Here is a 22997-nt window from a genome sequence, read left to right as displayed (position 1 = left end):
GTAGTTATATTCTTGTATATAGGGGTAGTATTATAGTAGTTATATTCTTGTACATAGGAGCAGTATTATAGTAGTTATATTCTTGTATATAGGGGCAGTATTATAGTAGTTATATTCTTGTACATAGGAGGCAGTATTATAGTAGTTATATTCTTGTACATAGGGGCAGTATTATAGTAGTTATATTCTTGTACATAGGGGCAGTATTATAGTAGTTATATTCTTGTATATAGGGGCAGTATTATAGTAGTTATATTCTTGTACATAGGAGCAGTATTATAGTAGTTATATTCTTGTATATAGGGGTAGTATTATAGTAGTTATATTCTTGTACATAGGTGGCAGTATTATAGTAGTTATATTCTTGTACATAGGGGCAGTATTATAGTAGTTATATTCTTGTACATAGGGGCAGTATTATAGTAGTTTATATTCTTGTATATAGGGGCAGTATTATAGTAGTTATATTCTTGTACATAGGAGCAGTATTATAGTAGTTATATTCTTGTACATAGGGGGCAGTATTATAGTAGTTATATTCTTGTACATAGGGGGCAGTATTATAGTAGTTATATTCCTGTACATAGGGGACAGTATTATAGTAGTTATATTCTTGTATATAGGGGCAGTATTATAGTAGTTATATTCTTGTACATAGGGGAAGTATTATAGTAGTTATATTCTTGTATATAGGGGCAGTATTATAGTAGTTATATTCTTGTACATAGGGGCAGTATTATAGTAGTTATATTCTTGTACATAGGGGGCAGTATTATAGTAGTTATATTCTTGTACATAGGGGGCAGTATTATAGTAGTTATATACTTGTACATAGGGGGCAGTATTATAGTACGTTATATACTTGTACATAGGGGCAGTATTATAGTAGTTATATTCTTGTATATAGGGGCAGTATTATAGTAGTTATATTCTTGTACATAGGGGGCAGTATTATAGTAGTTATATACTTGTACATAGGGGGCAGTATTATAGTAGTTATATTCTTGTACATAGGGGCAGTATTATAGTAGTTATATTCTTGTATATAGGGGCAGTATTATAGTAGTTATATTCTTGTACATAGGAGCAGTATTATAGTAGTTATATTCTTGTACATAGGGGGGCAGTATTATAGTAGTTATATTCTTGTACATAGGGGGCAGTATTATAGTAGTTATATTCCTGTACATAGGGGACAGTATTATAGTAGTTATATTCTTGTATATAGGGGCAGTATTATAGTAGTTATATTCTTGTACATAGGGGAAGTATTATAGTAGTTATATTCTTGTATATAGGGGCAGTATTATAGTAGTTATATTCTTGTACATAGGGGCAGTATTATAGTAGTTATATTCTTGTACATAGGGGGCAGTATTATAGTAGTTATATTCTTGTACATAGGGGGCAGTATTATAGTAGTTATATACTTGTACATAGGGGGCAGTATTATAGTAGTTATATACTTGTACATAGGGGCAGTATTATAGCAGTTATAGTCTTGTATATAGGGGCAGTATTATAGTAGTTATATTCTTGTACATAGGGGGCAGTATTATAGTAGTTATATACTTGTACATAGGGGGCAGTATTATAGTAGTTATATACTTGTACATAGGGGCAGTATTATAGTAGTTATATTCTTGTATATAGGGGCAGTATTATAGTAGTTATATTCTTGTACATAGGAGCAGTATTATAGTAGTTATATTATTGTACATAGGAGCAGTATTATAGTAGTTATAGTCTTGTATATAGGGGGCAGTATTATAGTAGTTATATTCTTGTACATAGGGGACAGTATTATAGTAGTTATATCCTTGTACATAGGGGGCAGTATTATAGTAGTTATAGTCTTGTATATAGGGGGCAGTATTATAGTAGTTATATTCTTGTACATAGGGGACAGTATTATAGTAGTTATATCCTTGTACATAGGGGGCAGTATTATAGTAGTTATATTCTTGTATATAGGGGGCAGTATTATAGTAGTTATATTCTTGTATATAGGGGGCAGTATTATAGTAGTTATATTCTTGTACATAGGGGACAGTATTATAGTAGTTATATTCTTGTACATAGGAGCAGTATTATAGTAGTTATATTCTTGTACATAGGAGCAGTATTATAGTAGTTATATTCTTGTACATAGGGGGCAGTATTATAGTAGTTATATTCTTGTATATAGGGGGCAGTATTATAGTAGTTATATTCTTGTACATAGGGGACAGTATTATAGTAGTTATATTCTTGTACATAGCAGTATTATAGTAGTTATATTCTTGTACATAGGAGCAGTATTATAGTAGTTATATTCTTGTACATAGGGGGCAGTATTATAGTAGATATATTCTTGTATATAGGGGGCAGTATTATAGTAGTATATTCCTGTACATAGAGGCAGTATTATAGTAGTTATATTCTTGTACATAGGGGGCAGTATTATAGTAGTTATATTCTTGTACATAGGGGCAGTATTATAGTAGTTATATTCTTGTATATAGGGGCAGTATTATAGTAGTTATATTCTTGTACATAGGGGGCAGTATTATAGTAGTTATATTCTTGTACATAGGGGGCAGTATTATAGTAGTTATATACTTGTACATAGGGGCAGTATTATAGTAGTTATATTCTTGTACATAGGGGCAGTATTATAGTAGTTATATTCTTGTACATAGGGGGCAGTATTATAGTAGTTATATACTTGTACATAGGGGCAGTATTATAGTAGTTATATTCTTGTACATAGGGGGCAGTATTATAGTAGTTATATACTTGTACATAGGGGCAGTATTATAGTAGTTATATTCTTGTATATAGGGGTAGTATTATAGTAGTTATATTCTTGTACATAGGTGGCAGTATTATAGTAGTTATATTCTTGTACATAGGGGGCAGTATTATAGTAGTTATATTCTTGTATATAGGAGGCAGTATTATAGTAGTTATATTCTTGTTCATAGGGGACAGTATTATAGTAGTTATATCCTTGTACATAGGGGGCAGTATTATAGTAGTTATATTCTTGTACATAGGGGGCAGTATTATAGTAGTTATATTCTTGTATATAGGGGGCAGTATTATAGTAGTTATATTCTTGTATATAGGGGGCAGTATTATAGTAGTTATATTCTTGTACATAGGGGACAGTATTATAGTAGTTATATTCTTGTACATAGGAGCAGTATTATAGTAGTTATATTCTTGTACATAGGAGGCAGTATTATAGTAGTTATATTCTTGTACATAGGGGCAGTATTATAGTAGTTATATTCTTGTATATAGGGGCAGTATTATAGTAGTTTTATTCTTGTACATAGGGGGCAGTATTATAGTAGTTATATTCTTGTACATAGGGGGCAGTATTATAGTAGTTATATACTTGTACATAGGGGCAGTATTATAGTAGTTATATTCTTGTACATAGGGGGCAGTATTATAGTAGTTATATTCTTGAATATAGGGGTAGTATTATAGTAGTTATATTCTTGTACATACGGGGCAGTATTATAGTAGTTATATTCTTGTACATAGGGGGCAGTATTATAGTAGTTATTTTCTTGTACATAGGGGGCAGTATTATAGTAGTTATATTCCTGTATATAGGGGGCAGTATTATAGTAGTTATATTCCTGTATATAGGGGGCAGTATTATAGTAGTTATATTCCTGTATATAGTGGGCAATATTATAGTATTTATATTCTTGTATACAGGGGCAGTATTATAGTAGTTATATTATTGTATATAGGAGCAGTATTATAGCAGTTATAGTCTTGTATATAGGGGCAGTATTATAGTAGTTATATTCTTGTACATAGGGAGCAGTATTATAGTAGTTATATTCTTGTACATAGGGGGCAGTATTATAGTAGTTATATTCTTGAATATAGGGGTAGTATTATAGTAGTTATATTCTTGTACATACGGGGCAGTATTATAGTAGTTATATTCTTGTACATAGGGGGCAGTATTATAGTAGTTATTTTCTTGTACATAGGGGGGCAGTATTATAGTAGTTATATTCCTGTATATAGGGGGCAGTATTATAGTAGTTATATTCCTGTATATAGGGGGCAGTATTATAGTAGTTATATTGCTGTATATAGTGGGCAGTATTATAGCAGTTATAGTCTTGTATATAGGGGCAGTATTATAGTAGTTATATTCTTGTACATAGGGAGCAGTATTATAGTAGTTATATTCTTGTACATAGGGGGCAGTATTATAGTAGTTATATTCTTGTATATAGGGGTAGTATTATAGTAGTTATATTCTTGTATATAGGAGCAGTATTATAGCAGTTATATTATTGTATATAGGAGCAGTATTATAGCAGTTATATTCTTGTCTTTTCCCCTCTCAGGCAGCGCTGCTTCTGTCTGTAGATGCAGAGCAACTCCGCTGACGAGCACAATGCACAACTGCAATATCACGCTTCACCTGTACACAGGGGTGGTGCTTATTGTGAAATCAGGCAGACATGTTTGTTACAGACAAAAAAATTATAGTTTCCTTTAATCCCATCATTACAAATTTCTCAGTTTTTATAAAGTGTCCTCTGTGTGTGGCTGTGAGATAACGGTCTGCAGCAGGAGCCTCCCTCCACTGCCCCGTCTGCAGCAGGAGCCTCCCCCCACTGCCCCGTCTGCAGCAGGAGCCTCCCCCCACTGCCCCGTCTGCAGCAGGAGCCTCCCCCCACTGCCCCGTCTGCAGCAGGAGCCTCCCCCCACTGCCCCGTGTGCAGCAGGAGCCTCCCCCCACTGCCTCGTCTGCAGCAGGAGCCTCCCTCCACTGCCCCGTCTGCAGCAGGAGCCTCCCCCCACTGCCCCGTCTGCAGCAGGAGCCTCCCTCCACTGCCCCGTCTGCAGCAGGAGCCTCCCTCCACTGCCCCGTCTGCAGCAGGAGCCTCCCCCCACTGCCCCGTCTGCAGCAGGAGCCTCCCCCCACTGCCCCGTGTGCAGCAGGAGCCTCCCCCCACTGCCCCGTCTGCAGCAGGAGCCTCCCCCCACTGCCCCGTCTGCAGCAGGAGCCTCCCCCCACTGCCCCGTCTGCAGCAGGAGCCTCCCCCCACTGCCCCGTCTGCAGCAGGAGCCTCCCCCCACTGCCCCGTCTGCAGCAGGAGCCTCCCCCCACTGCCCCGTCTGCAGCAGGAGCCTCCCCCCACTGCCCCGTCTGCAGCAGGAGCCTCCCCCCCACTGCCCCGTCTGCAGCAGGAGCCTCCCCCCACTGCCCCGTCTGCAGCAGGAGCCTCCCCCCACTGCCCCGTCTGCAGCAGGAGCCTCCCCCCACTGCCCCGTCTGCAGCAGGAGCCTCCCCCCACTGCCCCGTCTGCAGCAGGAGCCTCCCCCCACTGCCCCGTCTGCAGCAGGAGCCTCCCCCCACTGCCCCGTCTGCAGCAGCACAAGCTCCACCCACTCTGCACATTTTTTATTCTGATAGTTTGTGACAATGTGGCGGTGAAGCAGCGACCATGTTGATTGTCTGCAGTGGTACGTGGATCCCTGATTTGTGTTGTGTGTCTCCTTCAGATACGGAAGTGCAGAAGATGAAGAAGGCGGTGGAATCACTGATGGCCGCCAACGAGGAAAAGGTAGGGCCGGCTGTATACTCTCTGCCTCCCCCTGGTGTCACATCACTGCAGTAACCCCATATTGTAAGGGGGAGTTAAGCAGTTTCGTGACCCCTCTGACGCCCCTTATCTCCTGCGATGCAAAGAGCTGTAAATCTAGACTCACTCTGTAGGGATGAGGTCACGTCCCCCCGAGGCGCCGCGGCCGGACCACCGTCCCTGTGTATTGTGTGATCTGTCACAGCAGCAAATCTGCAGCCACGGAGGTGGAAACCACGGACTGTGATAATGAGCTGTGTCCAGACTGCAGACCGGCCACTTACACAGGGAGAGTACAGCAAGCTAAAAATGGGGGATGTCCCTTTAAGACTCCATACTACCACTGGGGGGCAGTAAATGTTCTCCTCCATTGTACCCCGTAACTCCGCTCTCTCATAACGCCGCCCCCCCTCGTAATTCCGGCCCCTCCCCGTAACTCTTACCTGTGTGATCTCTACAGGACCGAAAGATTGAGGAGCTGAGGCAGTCGCTGAACAGGTACAAGAAGGTGCAGGATATGGTGGTTATGGCGCACGGTAAGCAAGGTGCGGACGTCTCTTCACATTGGCTTATGTTATAGATGAGCAGTGATGAAAATTAGGTTTGGTGATCGAGCGTCCCGGGAATGTGAGGGTGGGGCCAGGGGGGAAAGTGGGGGTGGGGCCAGGGGGAAAGTGGGGGTGGGGCCAGGGGGAAAGTGGGGGTGGGGCCAGGGGGAAAGCGGGGGTGGTGCCAGAAGGAAAGCGGGGGTGGTGCCAGAAGGAAAGCATGGGTGGTGCCAGGGCTAAAGTGAGGGTGGTGCCAGGGGGAAAGCGGGGGTGGTGCCAGAAGGAAAGCGGGGGGTGGTGCCAGAAGGAAAGCGGGGGGTGGTGCCAGGGCTTAAGTGAGGGTGGTGCCAGGTTCAAAAAGAGGCATGACTGGTGTGGATTAGCCACTGTGGTGGGGGAGTACACGTGGGCATTTCGCAGCCCCTCTATCAGATAAAGCATGACTCTGTGGCAGATGTCTTCTCCTCTTGTTCTCCTTTTCCTCTTGCACTTCTCCTCCTCCTCTTGCTCTTCTCCTCCTCCTCTTGCTCTTCTCCTCCTCCTCCTCTTGCTCTTCTCCTCCTCCTCTTGCTCTTCTCCTCCTCCTCCTCTTGCTCTTCTCCTCCTCCTCTTGCTCTTCTCCTCCTCCTCCTCTTGCTCTTCTCCTCCTCCTCTTGCTCTTCTCCTCCTCCCCTTGCTCTTCTCCTCCTCCCCTTGCTCTTCTCCTCCTCCCCTTGCTCTTCTCCTCTTGCTCTTCTCCTCCTCCTCCTCTTGCTCTTCTCCTCCTCCTCTTGCTCTTCTCCTCCTCCTCTTGCTCTTCTCCTCCTCCTCTTGCTCTTCTCCTCCTCCCCTTGCTCTTCTCCTCCTCCTCCTCTTGCTCTTCTCCTCCTCCTCCTCTTGCTCTTCTCCTCCTCCTCTTGCTCTTCTCCTCCTCCTCTTGCTCTTCTCCTCCTCCTCTTGCTCTTCTCCTCCTCCTCCCCTTGCTCTTCTCCGCCTCCTCCCCTTGCTCTTCGCCGCCTCCTCCCCTTGCTCTTCGCCGCCTCCTCCCCTTGCTCTTCGCCGCCTCCTCCCCTTGCTCTTCGCCGCCTCCTCCCCTTGCTCTTCGCCTCCTCCTCCCCTTGCTCTTCGCCTCCTCCTCCCCTTGCTCTTCGCCTCCTCCTCCCCTTGCTCTTCGCCTCCTCCTCCCCCTTGCTCTTCGCCTCCTCCTCCCCTTGCTCTTCGCCTCCTCCTCCCCTTGCTCTTCGCCTCCTCCTCCCCTTGCTCTTCGCCTCCTCCTCCCCTTGCTCTTCGCCTCCTCCTCCTCCCCTTGCTCTTCGCCTCCTCCTCCTCCCCTTGCTCTTCGCCTCCTCCTCCTCCCCTTGCTCTTCGCCTCCTCCTCCCCCCCTTGCTCTTCGCCTCCTCCTCCCCCCCCTTGCTCTTCGCCTCCTCCTCCCCCCCTTGCTCTTCGCCTCCTCCTCCCCCCCTTGCTCTTCGCCTCCTCCTCCCCCCTTGCTCTTCGCCTCCTCCTCCCCCCCTTGCTCTTCGCCTCCTCCACCCCCCCTTGCTCTTCGCCTCCTCCTCCCCCCCTTGCTCTTCGCCTCCTCCTCCTCCCCTTGCTCTTCGCCTCCTCCTCCCCCCCTTGCTTTTCGCCTCCTCCTCCCCCCCTTGCTTTTCGCCTCCTCCTCCTCCCCTTGCTCTTCGCCTCCTCCTCCTCCCCTTGCTCTTCGCCTCCTCTTGCTCTCCTCCTCCTCTCGCTCTTCGCCTCCTCCTCTCTCTCTTTGGCTCCTCCTCCCCTTGCTCTTCGCCTCCTCTTGCTCTCCTCCTCCTCTCGCTCTTCGCCTCCTCCTCCTCCCCTTGCTCTTCGCCTCCTCCTCCTCCCCTTGCTCTTCGCCTCCTCTTGCTCTCCTCCTCCTCTCGCTCTTCGCCTCCTCCTCTCTCTCTTTGGCTCCTCCTCCCCTTGCTCTTCGCCTCCTCTTGCTCTTCGCCTCCTCTTGCTCTTCGCCTCCTCTTGCTCTTCGCCTCCTCTTGCTCGCCGCCTCCTCCTCTCTCTCTTTGGCTCCTCCTCCCTTTGCTCTTTGCCGCCTCCCCTTGCTCTTCGCCTCCGTTGGGTCCTCACCTCTTGTCCTTCCTCCCCGTCCGCAGGTAAAGATGTGGAAAGTGACGACTCTGTGATCTCCGGATCCAACTCTCTGCTATTTGACCCCAATGCATTGAGTGACGCTGACAAATCCCCCTCCCCGCTGCCGCTATCACTGTCCCCCAGCCCCGAGGAGGCTGCAAAGGTGAGAAGCCAGAGTCGGCTCCCAGCAGCACAGAGGATTTCAGGAGAGGAATGTGCTGATCCGGATTATATATGTCATTTTTCTCTCGTTCAGCCCTCATTGGAGATGCACACGAGCATCCTGCAGGTCACCATCCCCTCCTTCACCCCCACATCCCCCTCCCCGAAACACACCGAGGTGTCCAAGATATCTGCAAAAGAAGAGGCGGCACCGGACCCGGGGTAATGTATAACCAGCGGCCTGTGCGGGAGCGATGGAGGCTCTGCAACCGTCCATCCACCGACACAGGGAGACCCTGGCCCCCCAAATCTCCCCCCACCCCCCGAAATAATAATCATCAGACCCAGAATACTGCAGATTCACATCAACAAACACCACAGCACAAGTAACACAGGATCACTCTTATATTACAGAGGAGAGAAGACCAACAGCCTATCTACAGAAGGAAGATATGAGGACGCCGCAATGTAAGTGCCCCCTGTACAGAAATATACTGCCCACTGTGTACCAGAATATAACTACTATAATACTGCCCCTATGTACAGGAATATAACTACTATAACACTGCCCCTATGTACAAGAATATAACTACTATAATACTGCCCCCTATGTACAAGAATATAACTACTATAATACTGCCCCTATATACAAGAATATAACTACTATAATACTACCCCCTATGTACAAGAATATAACTACTATAATACTGCCCCTATGTACAAGAATATAACTACTATAATACTGCCCCTATGTACAGGAATATAACTACTATAGTACTGCCCCCTATGTACAAGAATATAACTACTATAATACTGCCCCCTATGTTCAAGAATATAACTACTATAATACTGCCCCCTATGTACAAGAATATAACTACTATAATACTGCCCCTATGTACAAGAATATAACTACTATAATACTGCCCCCTATATACAAGAATATAACTACTATAATACTGCCCCCTATGTTCAAGAATATAACTACTATAATACTGCCCCCTATGTACAAGAATATAACTACTATAATACTGCCCCTATGTACAAGAATATAACTACTATAATACTGCCCCTATGTACAAGAATATAACTACTATAATACTGCCCCTATGTACAAGAATATAACTACTATAATACTGCCTCCTATGTACAAGAATATAACTACTATAATACTGCCTCCTATGTACAAGAATATAACTACTATAATACTGCCCCTATGTACAAGAATATAACTACTATAATACTGCCCCTATGTACAAGAATATAACTACTATAATACTGCCCCTATGTACAAGAATATAACTACTATAATACTGCCCCTATGTACAAGAATATAACTACTATAATACTGCTCCTATATACAAGAATATAACTACTATAATACTGCTCCTATATACAAGAATATAACTACTATAATACTGATCCTATATACAAGAATATAACTACTATAATACTGCCCCATATGTACAAGAATATAACTACAATAATACTGCCCCTATATACAAGAATATAACTACTATAATACTGCCCCTATGTACAAGAATATAACTACTATAATACTGCCCCTATGTACAAGAATATAACTACTATAATACTGCCCCTATGTACAAGAATATAACTACTATAATACTGCTCCTATATACAAGAATATAACTACTATAATACTGATCCTATATACAAGAATATAACTACTATAATACTGCCCCATATGTACAAGAATATAACTACAATAATACTGCCCCTATATACAAGAATATAACTACTATAATACTGCCCCTATGTACAAGAATATAACTACTATAATACTGCCCCTATGTACAAGAATATAACTACTATAATACTGCCCCTATGTACAGGAATATAACTACTATAATACTACCCCTATATACAACAATATAACTACTATAATACTGCTCCTATATACAAGAATATAACTACTATAATACTGATCCTATATACAAGAATATAACTACTATAATACTGCCCCATATGTACAAGAATATAACTACAATAATACTGCCCCTATATACAAGAATATAACTACTATAATACTGCCCCTATGTACAAGAATATAACTACTATAATACTGCTCCTATGTACAGGAATATAACTACTATAATACTGCCCCTATGTACAAGAATATAACTACTATAATACTGCTCCTATGTACAGGAATATAACTACTATAATACTGCCCCCTATGTACAAGAATATAACTACTATAATACTGCCCCCTATGTACAAGAATATAACTACTATAATACTGCCCCCTATATACAGGAATATAACTGCTATAATACTGCTCCTATGTACAAGAATATAACTACTATAATACTGCCCCCTATATACAGGAATATAACTGCTATAATACTGCTCCTATGTACAAGAATATATCTACTATAATACTGCCCCCTATGTACAGGAATATAACTGCTATAATACTGCACCCTATGTACAAGAATATAACTACTATAATACTGCCCCCTATGTACAGGAATATAACTACTATAATACTGCCCCTATGTACAAAAATATAACTACTATAATACTGCTCCTATGTACAAGAATATAACTACTATAATACTGCCCCTATGTACAGGAATATAACTACTATAATACTGCACCCTATGTACAAGAATATAACTACTATAATACTGCCCCCTATGTACAGGAATATAACTACTATAATACTGCCCCTATGTACAAAAATATAACTACTATAATACTGCTCCTATGTACAAGAATATAACTACTATAATACTGCCCCCTATGTACAGGAATATAACTACTATAATACTGCCCCCTATGTACAGGAATATAACTACTATAATACTGCCCCTATGTACAAGAATATAACTACTATAATACTGCTCCTATGTATAAGAATATAATTACTATAATACTGCCCCCTATATACAGGAATATAACTACTATAATACTGCCTCGGGGGGGGGGGGGGATGGTGGCTGATACCAGGGAACAATAGATACATGATGGACAGCCCAATCTGTAACGCTGCTTTCTGGTTTAGGTCGCCTCCTGTGAAGAAGTCGAGCAGTTTAGACAACCTAAAGAGGCCGTCGGAGCGGGTGAGTGCGGTGTCTCCGCAGGAGGAGTGTAATTATGTGCTGCACGGAGTAATTACAGCTTCCCAGGGATGTGAGGGATATAAATACCCGGTGGTATGGAGCGCTCTGTCATTATGTGCACAGCACACGCTGCCTGCCGTGCTCTCACTGGCTGTGCACCCCCCCATCTTGCCCCTTTCACCGCCCCCCATCACCCGCTCATTGCTTATCCCTGCCCTTTAGTAAATGGCACCGGCTGTGCCCCTATTTCCCTACATGCAGCCCCTCTATACTCTTCTCTTTTCTCTCCTCCCGTCCTCTGCAGCCCCCTCTTTCTTCCTTTCTTTTCTTGCTGCTGTTTTTATCTTGGCCTGTAGGTGTCAGCAGAGCGGCCGCTCACTTCCTGTATCTCACTTTTCCGCCTGCTGCAAAGTGTGAAGCTGTGAGGACGGCGCCCCTGTGCTGCTGCGGGGACTAGATAAGCAGGGCGCACGCCCGATAGGGCACGATCCAATAATACAGATTCTTATTTCTACCGTATAGAAGCCGACCTCCCCCGACTCTGGGAAGTTTGAGACGCTGCCGCCCCGGCCCCCGACACACGCGGTCACCGGCGAGGAGGAGGCGTTTGGCACCCGCAAAGCAAGATCCTCATTCGGCCGCGGATTCTTCAAGCTGAAAAACCCCAACAAGAAGACGGGGAGCTCCCCGAACCTAGGTAGGAGGACCCCGGGGTCAGCCAGCCGGACCCCAGTGCAAACAGGAGGCGGGGCTTCACTAAGAGGCAGGGCCAGGATCCCGCTGTCCCTTTACCTGTGATCCAATGATGATGTGATTAACCCCTTGAGGGATCGCAATCTTTGGCTGCGGCGCTCCCTGTGTGTGAGTGGCTGCGGCGCCCCCTGTGTGTGTGAGTGGCTGCGGCGCACCCTGTGTGTGTGAGTGGCTCTGTGGCGCCCCCTGTGTGTGTGAGTGGCTCTGTGGCGCCCCCTGTGTGTGTGAGCGGCTGCTGCGCCCCCCCGTCTGTGAGCAGTTGCGGAGCCTGTGTGACTCATCCGAGTGGGTGCTGGTGCGGCGCTCCCTCTGGTGGCCAGGAATGGTAATGAAGCTTAGTTGGAATCTGTGACTCAGACAGGTGATGGAATTAATTGGGAATTCAGGAAATTCTATTGCAGATCAGCCTAGTGTATTTAGGAGAGCATTGTGTGCCTGGCGGCCGCCGGTGATTAATGTTCCCTGCCTGCTTCTGAAGATGGCTGGGAGTTTTTCCTTCTGTTTTTTCCCATTTATTTGGTGCTCGAATCTACTCCAGATAAGTTTACTGTTTCTGCGCTTAATTGCTGGATTTTCACTTAAGGTTGTTTCTGCTTATTCCATTTGGTTCTGTGTGAGATTTCTTGTAGGTGAGGATGTGTCTTTCTGCTTTTGTGAGCAGGGCAGTTCCTCCAGCAATAAAGGTGCTTGCTCCCTATTCATACTTGGATTATTTGCACTTTAGAATATTATTTGTTCTGTGATTTCTGTTTAAAGTGTCTGGCACACGAGTACCTGATATAGCGGGGGAAGACCGTGTGGTCTTAGGGCTTTCTTTGTCGCTCCATTGGGAGACCCAGACCATTGGGTGTATAGGCTATGCCTCCGGAGGCCGCACAAAGTATTACACTAAAAGTGTAAAGCCCCTCCCCTTCTGCCTATACACCCCCCGTGCTCCCACGGGCTCCTCAGTTTTTTGCTTTGTGCGAAGGAGGCAGACATGCACGCACAGCTCCACAGATTGGTCAGCAGCAGCTGCTGACTATGTCGGATGGAAGAAAAGTGGGCCCATATAGGGCCCCCAGCATGCTCCCTTCTCACCCCACTCTTGTCGGCGGTGTTGTTAAGGTTGAGGTATCCATTGCGGGTACGGAGGCTGGAGCCCACATGCTGCTTTCCTTCCCCATCCCCCTCAGGGCTCTGGGTGAAGTGGGATCCTATCGGTCTCCAGGCACTGAGACCGTGCTTCATCCACAACTCCTGTGGAGCCTGCTGGATAGGAGCCGGGTACCGTTCAGGGACATGGCCCTGCTACTTGGAGGTACTCTGTATCCCTGTGGGGACCGCGCACAGCAACACTACAGCTTTGCTGGGTGTGCTAGTGCACCGGGGACCGCGGCGCTGACCGGGTTAAAATGTGCCATTACACACTCAGCGTTGCTGAGTGTGTTTTATGTATAGGGACTGCCGCGCTGACCGCCGCTGCCACGGAAACACTGCGGCGCGGCTGGGACTTGTAGTGCGCCGGGGACTTCCGCGCTGGCCGCGCATATACGGCGGCCGCGCTTATTACTCGAGTCCCCGGCTTTTTGCGGTCTAGTTTCCTTTTCCTCCCGCCCTCAGCCCTGACAGGCAGGGGAAGGGCGGGACGCTGCACAGAACGAGCAGCACTGAGGGCTGGAGCATGCTTTGCATACTCCACCCCTCTCACTGTGCACAGTGCGGCTCCAGTTCCCGCACTTTCTGGGTCACGCCCACGGCTCCCTCCTCTCCTCAGGACGCCGGCAGCCATTCCTGTCAGCTCCTCGGACGCAGCAGAGGGGGACAAAGTCTGGGAGACCCAGGCAGGGACTCTGGTGGCATCACAACCGCTTGAAGCGGGTGGTAAGCAGCACCTGTGGTGCTAGCCCCATTGTGCAGTAGTGTAACATTATATGTTTATTTTACACTGTATAGTGCACAGTTGATTTCTGGCTATATACCCTATTGTGTTGCTCAGGGAAGATAATAGCATGGCGCCCACAAAAGGCAGGGGTGCCAAAACACAGGCTTATTATGCTGCCTGCGCCGCATGTACGACCCCGCTACCGGCAGGTTCCACTGACCCTCATTGTATACAGTGCTCGGGCCCTGTGACACTTACTCAGCCAGAGCCTCTGCTAGGGGGGGCCCAGGGGGAGCCACCTGCTGACAATGTCCAGGTGACGGGGACAGAGTTTGCAAAACTCTCTGAGACTATGGCTAAGATACTAGAAGCCTTGCAGTCCAGGCCGGTATCTCAGCACAGGGACTCTGTTGATTCTTTGTTCCCTGGCCCATCTCAGTTGGACCAACATTGTCCTCCCGGGGTATCTCATGGATCCCTGGCTGAGGGTTCTGACACAGACCCCAGCCCCAGACCGACTAAGCGAGCTCGCTTAGATCTTCCCTCGACATCATCATATTGTTCAGGGTCTCAGCGAGGGGAATCGCTGGTTGATGAAGCGGAGGTAGCTGATCAGGATTCTGATCCTGAGGCCGCTCTCAATCTTGATACTCCTGATGGGGACGCCATAGTGAACGACCTTATTGCGTCCATCAATCGTATGTTGGATATTTCTCCCTCAGCTCCTCCGGCGGAGGAGTCGGCTTCTCAGCAGGAGAAATTCCGGTTCAGGTTCCCCAAGCGTACACCGAGTATGTTTCTGGACCACTCTGATTTCAGAGAGGCAGTCCAGAATCACCATGCTTGTCCGGATAAGCGTTTTTCTAAGCGCCTTAAGGATACACGTTATCCCTTTCCCCCTGACGTGGTTAAAGGTTGGACTCAGTGTCCCAAAGTGGATCCTCCAATCTCCAGACTGGCAGCTAGATCCATAGTTGCAGTGGAAGATGGGGCTTCACTCAAGGATGCCACTGACAGGCAGATGGAGCTCTGGTTGAAATCCATCTATGAAGCTATCGGCGCTTCTTTTGCCCCAGCATTCGCAGCCGTATGGGCGCTACAAGCTATCTCAGCAGGTCAAGCGCAAATCGAAGCAGCCACATGCACATCCGCGCCACAGGTGGCGTCCATTACCACTCAGACCTCAGCATTTGCGTCTTACGCTATTAATGCTGTCCTGGACTCTGCGACCCGTACGGCGGTGGCAGCCGCCAATTCGGTGGTACTCCGCAGGGCCTTGTGGCTACGGGAATGGAAGGCAGATTCTGCTTCCAAAAAGCGCTTAACCAGTTTGCCAATTTCTGGCGACAGATTGTTTGGCGAGCGTTTGGATGAAATCAGCAAACAATCCAAGGGAAAGGATACATCCTTACCCCAGCCCAAACCGAACATACCCCAACAGAGGAGAGGGCAGTCAAGGTTTCGGTCCTTTCGGGGCGCGGGCAGGTCCCAATTCTCCTCGTCCAAAAGGCCTCAGAAAGAGCAAAGGAACTCTGATGCATGGCGGTCTAAGTCACGTCCTAAAAAGACCACCGGAGGGGCAGCTAACAAAGCGGCTTCCTCATGACTTTCGACCTCCTCATTCCGCATCCTCGGTCGGTGGCAGGCTCTCCCGCTTTTGCGACACCTGGCTGCCACGAATAAAAGACCGCTGGGTGAGAGACATTCTGTCTCACGGTTACAAGATAGAGTTCACCTCTCGTCCCCCGACTCGATTCTTCAGGTCATCCCGCCTCCCGAGCGAGCAGAGGCTCTTCTGCAGGCGCTGCGCACTCTGAAGGCAGAAGGAGTGGTGATCCCTGTTCCTCTTCAGGAACAGGCCCACGGTTTTTACTCCAACCTGTTTGTGGTCCCAAAGAAGGACGGGTCTTTTCGACCTGTCCTGGACCTGAAACTGCTCAACAAACACGTAAAAACCAGGCGGTTCCGGATGGAATCCCTCCGCTCCGTCATCGCCTCAATGTCCCAAGGAGATTTCCTTGCATCGATCGATATCAAAGATGCTTATCTCCACGTACCGATTGCTCCGGAGCACCAGCGCTTCCTGCGCTTCGCCATAGGAAACGAACACCTGCAGTTCGTGGCACTGCCGTTCGGTCTGGCAACAGCCCCACGGGTTTTTACCAAGGTTATGGCTACTGTAGTAGCGGTCCTACACTCTCAGGGTCACTCGGTGATCCCGTACTTGGACGATCTGTTGATCACCCTCTCAAGAGGCATGCCAACACAGCCTCGACGCTACCCTGGAGACTCTCCAAAGTTTCGGGTGGATCATCAATTTTCCGAAGTCAAATCTGACACCGGCCCAATCGCTGACATATCTTGGCATGGAGTTTCATACCCTCTCAGCGATAGTGAAGCTTCCGCTGATCAAGCAGCGGTCACTACAGAAAGGGGTAGAATCTCTCCTTCAAGGCCAGTCACACCCCTTGAGGCGCCTCATGCACTTCCTGGGGAAGATGGTGGCAGCAATGGAGGCAGTCCCTTTCGCGCAGTTTCACCTGCAACCTCTTCAATGGGACATCCTACGCAAATGGGACAGGAAGCCGACGTCCCTCGACAGGACTGTCTCCCTCTCTCAAGCGACCAAAGCTTCCCTTCGGTGGTGGCTTCTTCCACTTCATTATCGAAGGGGAAATCCTTCCTACCCCCATCCTGGGAGGTGGTCACGACGGACGCGAGTCTGTCAGGGTGGGGAGCGGTTTTTCTCCACCACAGGGCTCAGGGTACGTGGACCCAGCAAGAGTCATCGCTTCAGATCAATGTTCTGGAAATACGGGCAGTGTACCTTGCCCTGAAAGCGTTCCAGCAGTGGCTGGAAGGCAAGCAGATCCGAATTCAGTCGGACAATTCCACAGCGGTGGCATACATCAACCACCAAGGCGGCACACGCAGTCGGCAAGCCTTCCAGGAAGTCCGGCGGATTTTGCTGTGGGTGGAAGCAACGGCCTCCACCATCTCTGCAGTTCACATCCCAGGCGTGGAAAACTGGGAAGCAGATTATCTCAGTCGCCAGGGCATGGACGCAGGGGAATGGTCCCTTCACCCGGACGTTTTTCAGGAGATCTGTGGCCGCTGGGGGGTGCCGGACGTCGACCTCATGGCGTCCCGGCACAACAACAAGGTACCGATGTTCATGGCACGGTCTCAAGATCCCAGAGCTCTGGCGGCAGACGCCTTAGTTCAGGATTGGTCGCAGTTTCAGCTCCCTTATGTGTTTCCTCCTCTGGCACTGTTGCCCAGAGTGTTACGCAAGATAAGGGCCGACTGCCGCCGCGTCATCCTCGTCGCTCCAGACTGGCCGAGGCGGTCGTGGTACCCGGATCTGTGGCATCTCACGGTCGGCCAACCGTGGGCACTACCAGACCGACCAGACTTGCTATCCCAAGGGCCGTTTTTCCATCTGAATTCTGCGGCCCTCAACCTGACTGTGTGGCCATTGAGTCCTGGATCCTAGCGTCTTCAGGGTTATCTCAAGACGTCATTGCCACTATGAGACAGGCTAGGAAACCAACGTCCGCCAAGATCTACCACAGGACGTGGAAAATTTTCCTGTCGTGGTGCTCTGCTCAGGGTATTTTCTCCCTGGCCATTTGCCTTGCCCACTTTTCTGTCCTTTCTTCAATCTGGACTGGGAAAGGGTTTGTCGCTCGGCTCCCTTAAGGGACAAGTCTCAGCGCTCTCTGTGTTTTTCCAGAAGCGCCTTGCCAGGCTTCCACAGGTACGCACGTTCCTGCAGGGGGTTTGTCACATCGTCCCTCCTTACAAGCGGCCGTTAGAACCCTGGGATCTGAACAGGGTGCTGATGGTTCTTCAGAAACCACCATTCGAGCCAATGAGGGATATTTCTCTCTCACGCCTTTCGCAGAAAGTGGTTTTCCTAGTTGCAGTCACTTCACTTCGGAGAGTGTCTGAGCTAGCAGCGCTGTCATGCAAAGCCCCTTTCCTGGTGTTTCACCAGGACAAGGTGGTTCTGCGTCCGGTTCCGGAATTTCTCCCTAAGGTGGTATCCCCCTTTCATCTCAATCAGGAGTATCTCCTTTCCTTCTTTTTGTCCTCATCCAGTTCACCAATGTGAAAAGGATTTGCACTTGTTAGATCTGGTGAGAGCACTCAGACTCCACATTTCTCGTACGGCGCCCTTGCGCCGCTCGGATGCACTCTTTGTCCTTGTCGCTGGCCAGCGTAAAGGGTCACAGGCTTCCAAATCAACCCTGGCTCGGTGGATCAAGGAACCAATTCTCGAAGCTTACCGTTCTGCTGGGCTTCCGGTTCCCTCAGGGCTGAAGGCCCATTCTACCAGAGCCGTGGGTGCGTCCTGGGCTTTGAGGCACCAGGCTACGGCTCAGCAGGTGTGTCAGGCAGCTACCTGGTCGAGCCTGCACACTTTCACGAAACACTATCAGGTGCATACCTATGCTTCGGCGGATGCCAGCCAAGGTAGACGAGTCCTTCAGGCGGCGGTTGCCCACCTGTAGGAAAGGGGCCGTTTTACGGCTCTATTACGAGGTATTATTTACCCACCCAGGGACTGCTTTTGGACGTCCCAATGGTCTGGGTCTCCCAATGGAGCGACAAAGAAGAAGGGAATTTTGTTTACTTACCGTAAATTCCTTTTCTTCTAGCTCCAATTGGGAGACCCAGCACCCGCCCCTGTTTTTTTGTGTACACATGTTGTTCATGTTGAATGGTTTCAGTTCTCCGATATTCCTTCGGATTGAATTTACTTAAAACCAGTTTATAATTTTTTCCTCCTTCTTGCTTTTGCACCAAAACTGAGGAGCCCGTGGGAGCACGGGGGGGTGTATAGGCAGAAGGGGAGGGGCTTTACACTTTTAGTGTAATACTTTGTGCGGCCTCCGGAGGCATAGCCTATACACCCAATGGTCTGGGTCTCCCAATTGGAGCTAGAAGAAAAGGAATTTACGGTAAGTAAACAAAATTCCCTTCTTTTCTATCAGGAGTTTGGTATTTTTTGAAGGTTTTTTTTGCTGGCCGCAATCAGCTATCTGTCCTGTCCTGTCCTATTCTATCTAGGAAGTCGGGCCTTGCCTTTGCTAATCTATTTTTTTCTATCTGTGTACTGTGTTTTCTTACATCACTGTTGGCTTTATATGTTGGGGACTTGCCTCGGAGCAGTCCCCAAAGGAATAGCAAGTTAGGATTCCTCATTTCTATCTTTGAGGTGTAGCAAGTTTCTCCGGCTGTGATGAGGTGTCTAGGTGTGTTAGGAACATCCCACTGCTACTTCCCGTCTGTGAGCGGCTGTGGTGCCCCCTGTGTGTGAGAGGCTGTGGTGCCCCCTCTGTGAGAGCGGCTGTGGTGCCCCCTCTGTGAGAGCGGCTGTGGTGCCCCTGTGTGTGAGCGGCTGTGGTGCCCCCTGTGTGTGAGCGGCTGTGGTGCCCCCTGTGTGTGAGCGGCTGTGGTGCCCCCTGTGTGTGAGCGGCTGTGGTGCCCCCTGTGTGTGAGCGGCTGTGGTGCCCCCTGTGTGTGAGCGGCTGTGGTGCCCCCTGTGTGTGAGCGGCTGCGGCGCCCCCTGTGTGTGAGCGGCTGCGGCGCCCCCTGTGTGTGAGCGGCTGCGGCGCCCCCTGTGTGTGAGCGGCTGCGGCGCCCACTGTGTGTGAGCGGCTGCGGCGCCCCCTGTGTGTGAGCGGCTGCGGCGCCCCCTGTGTGAGCGGCTGCGGCGCCCCCTGTGTGTGAGCGCTGCGGCGCCCCCTGTGTGTGAGCGGCTGCGGCGCCCCCTGTGTGTGAGCGGCTGCGGCGCCCCCTGTGTGTGAGCGGCTGCGGCGCCCCCCTGTGTGTGAGCGGCTGCGGCGCCCCCTGTGTGTGAGCGGCTGCGGAGCCCCCTGTGTGTGAGCCTGGCTGCGGCGCCCCCTGTGTGTGAGCGGCTGCGGCGCCCCCTGTGTGTGAGCGGCTGCGGCGCCCCCTGTGTGTGAGCTGCTGCGGCGCCCCCTGTGTGTGAGCGGCTGCGGCGCCCCCTGTGTGTGAGCGGCTGCGGCGCCCCCTGTGTGTGAGCGGCTGTGGCGCCCCCCGTGTGTGTGTTAGTGGCGCCCCCTGCCTGCTGACTTCCTCCACCTCCTTATGCGGGGGCTCTGTGTTTGTCTCTTGCGCCCCCCGCTGTTCTCTTCTTATATTAATGTCTCTCTGCTCTGTCTCCGGCTACGTCTGATTTTCTGCATTTCTTGGGACCCTGAAGATCGCAGCCGCAGTGCGAGCGCCCCCACATTAGGTACAGTACACGCTGCATGTCCATCCTGCCCCCTCCACGGTGTGCTGTGTCCCCACCATCCTCTAACATCACCGTGTGCCGCCTCGCTAAACAATGTAGGACCCCCCCCCTGTACATAGTGTAATCCCCCCTGTGCCCCCCATGTACTAACCTGTGTCCTCCAGCCTCTGCCGCCATCTGCTGGTCACAGCGGCTCATTGCAGGACGGAAGAAACAACAAGTATTAATTATTCCATCTATTGTCTCAGTTATTTTACAATTAAAAAATGATGTAATGATGTGTAGCGGCGGTCACTGTGCGCAGCGGTCGGTCGGGCCTGTGCGCAGCGGTCGGTCGGGCCTGTGCGCAGCGGTCGGTCGGCCCTGTGTATATGGGATATAACTATATACATTAATGTGCAATTAACCTTTAAAAAAAAAAGTGTAACAGGGACACTAAATCTGAAGTCTTTTATCTTCATTTGCTCTATTGCTCTCTTATATCAGCCAATAGGGAGATCCTGGAAAACACACGTCCTATTATCACTACTTTGTCCTCTCCAGGGCGTCCGGTCACATCCATCTGCCTGATACCAGACGCTCGCCTAGAATAAACGCCTAGATTATTTTACTAAGTGGACTGCCGGCGGTATGTGTGTGTATATATGATGTATATATGTGTGTCTATATGCCGGCTGTGTGTGTGTGTGTATATATGATGTATATATGTGTGTCTATATGCCGGCGGTGTGTGTGTGTGTATATATGATGTATATATGTGTGTCTATATGCCGGCGGTGTGTGTGTATATATGATGTATATATGTGTGTCTATATGCCGGCGGTGTGTGTGTGTATATATGATGTATATATGTGTGTCTATATGCCGGCGGTGTGTGTGTGTGTATATATGATGTATATATGTGTGTCTATATGCCGGCTGTGTGTGTGTGTATATATGATGTATATATGTGTGTCTATATGCCGGCGGTGTGTGTGTGTATATATGATGTATATATGTGTGTCTATATGCCGGCGGTGTGTGTGTGTGTATATATGATGTATATATGTGTGTCTATATGCCGGCGGTGTGTGTGTGTATATATCATGTATATATGGGTGTCTATATGCCGGCGGTGTGTGTGTGTATATATGATGTATATATGTGTGTCTATATGCCGGCGGTGTGTGTGTGTGTATATATGATGTATATATGTGTGTCTATATGCCGGCGGTGTGTGTGTATATATGATGTATATATGTGTGTCTATATGCCGGCGGTGTGTGTGTGTATATATGATGTATATATGTGTGTCTATATGCCGGCGGTGTGTGTGTGTATATATGATGTATATATGTGTGTCTATATGCCGGCGGTGTGTGTGTGTATATATGATGTATATATGTGTGTCTATATGCCGGCTGTGTGTATATATGATGTATATATGTGTGTCTATATGCCGGCGGTGTGTGTGTGTGTATATATGATGTATATATGTGTGTCTATATGCCGGCGGTGTGTGTGTGTGTATATATGATGTATATATGTGTGTCTATATGCCGGCTGTGTGTGTGTGTATATATGATGTATATATGTGTGTCTATATGCCGGCGGTGTGTGTGTGTGTGTGTGTATATATCATGTATATATGGGTGTCTATATGCCGGCGGTGTGTGTGTGTATATATCATGTATATATGGGTGTCTATATGCCGGCTGTGTGTGTGTATATATCATGTATATATGGGTGTCTATATGCCGGCGGTGTGTGTGTGTATATATGATGTATATATGGGTGTCTATATGCCGGCGGTGTGTGTGTGTGTGTATGATGTATATATGTGTGTCTATATGCCGGCGGTGTGTGTGTGTGTGTATATATGATGTATATATGTGTGTCTATATGCCGGCGGTGTGTGTGTGTGTGTGTGTGTATATATGATGTATATATGTGTGTCTATATGCCGGCGGTGTGTGTGTGTGTGTATATATGATGTATATATGTGTGTCTATATGCCGGCGGTGTGTGTGTGTGTGTGTGTATATATGATGTATATATGTGTGTCTATATGCCGGCGGTGTGTGTGTGTGTGTGTGTATATATGATGTATATATGTGTGTCTATATGCCGGCGGTGTGTGTGTGTGTGTGTGTGTATATGATGTATATATGTGTGTCTATATGCCGGCGGTGTGTGTGTGTGTGTGTGTGTATATGATGTATATATGTGTGTCTATATGCCGGCTGTGTGTATGTATATGTGTGTGTGTGTGTGTGTGTGTGTGTGTGTGTATATATGTGTGTGTGTATATGTGTGTGTGTGTGTGTGTATATATATATATATATATATATATATGTGTGTGTGTGTGTATATACGTGTGTGTGTGTGTATATATGTATGTGTGTATATATATTTACACACACACACACACACACACACACACACTGGTCCAAAAGCAAGTGTGTGTAATAAAGTCATCAAACATGGTGTAAAGTGGAACTGACTCATTGCCCCTAGCAACCAATCAGATTCCACCTTTCATTTTCCAAAGAGTCTGTGAAGAATGAAAGGCGGAATCTGATTGGTTGCTAGGGGCAATGAGTCAGTTTCACTTTCCACCATGTTTGATGACCCCATTACACACACTG

At 48.0% G+C, this 22997-nt stretch overlaps 1 protein-coding gene across 5 annotated transcripts in view; it reads left to right on the top strand.

The window, feature by feature from the left end:
• Nucleotides 1-5537: 5537 nt before the first annotated feature.
• The window catches only part of PPFIBP1 (PPFIB scaffold protein 1), a 40039-nt gene continuing 22579 nt past the window's right edge, over nt 5538-22997 (top strand). For 2 of the 5 annotated variants that reach the window (XM_075333565.1, XM_075333564.1), the window contains exons 1-8: nt 5538-5594; nt 6073-6157; nt 8261-8400; nt 8494-8621; nt 8814-8867; nt 11428-11485; nt 12008-12182; nt 20338-20370. In XM_075333565.1, the coding sequence (XP_075189680.1) occupies nt 5550-5594; nt 6073-6157; nt 8261-8400; nt 8494-8621; nt 8814-8867; nt 11428-11485; nt 12008-12182; nt 20338-20370 (718 nt within the window). In that variant the 5' untranslated portion in view covers nt 5538-5549. The remainder of the gene's footprint in view (nt 5595-6072; nt 6158-8260; nt 8401-8493; nt 8622-8813; nt 8868-11427; nt 11486-12007; nt 12183-20337; nt 20371-22997) is intronic. The other 3 variants (XM_075333569.1, XM_075333567.1, XM_075333566.1) reach the window with 2 other exon arrangements.

Source organism: Anomaloglossus baeobatrachus, unplaced genomic scaffold (assembly GCF_048569485.1).
Source record: "Anomaloglossus baeobatrachus isolate aAnoBae1 unplaced genomic scaffold, aAnoBae1.hap1 Scaffold_890, whole genome shotgun sequence".
NCBI classification, from domain to species: Eukaryota; Metazoa; Chordata; class Amphibia; order Anura; family Aromobatidae; genus Anomaloglossus; species Anomaloglossus baeobatrachus.
Note: the sequence above shows the minus strand (reverse complement) of the source record. Positions and strands in the feature narration are given on the sequence as shown.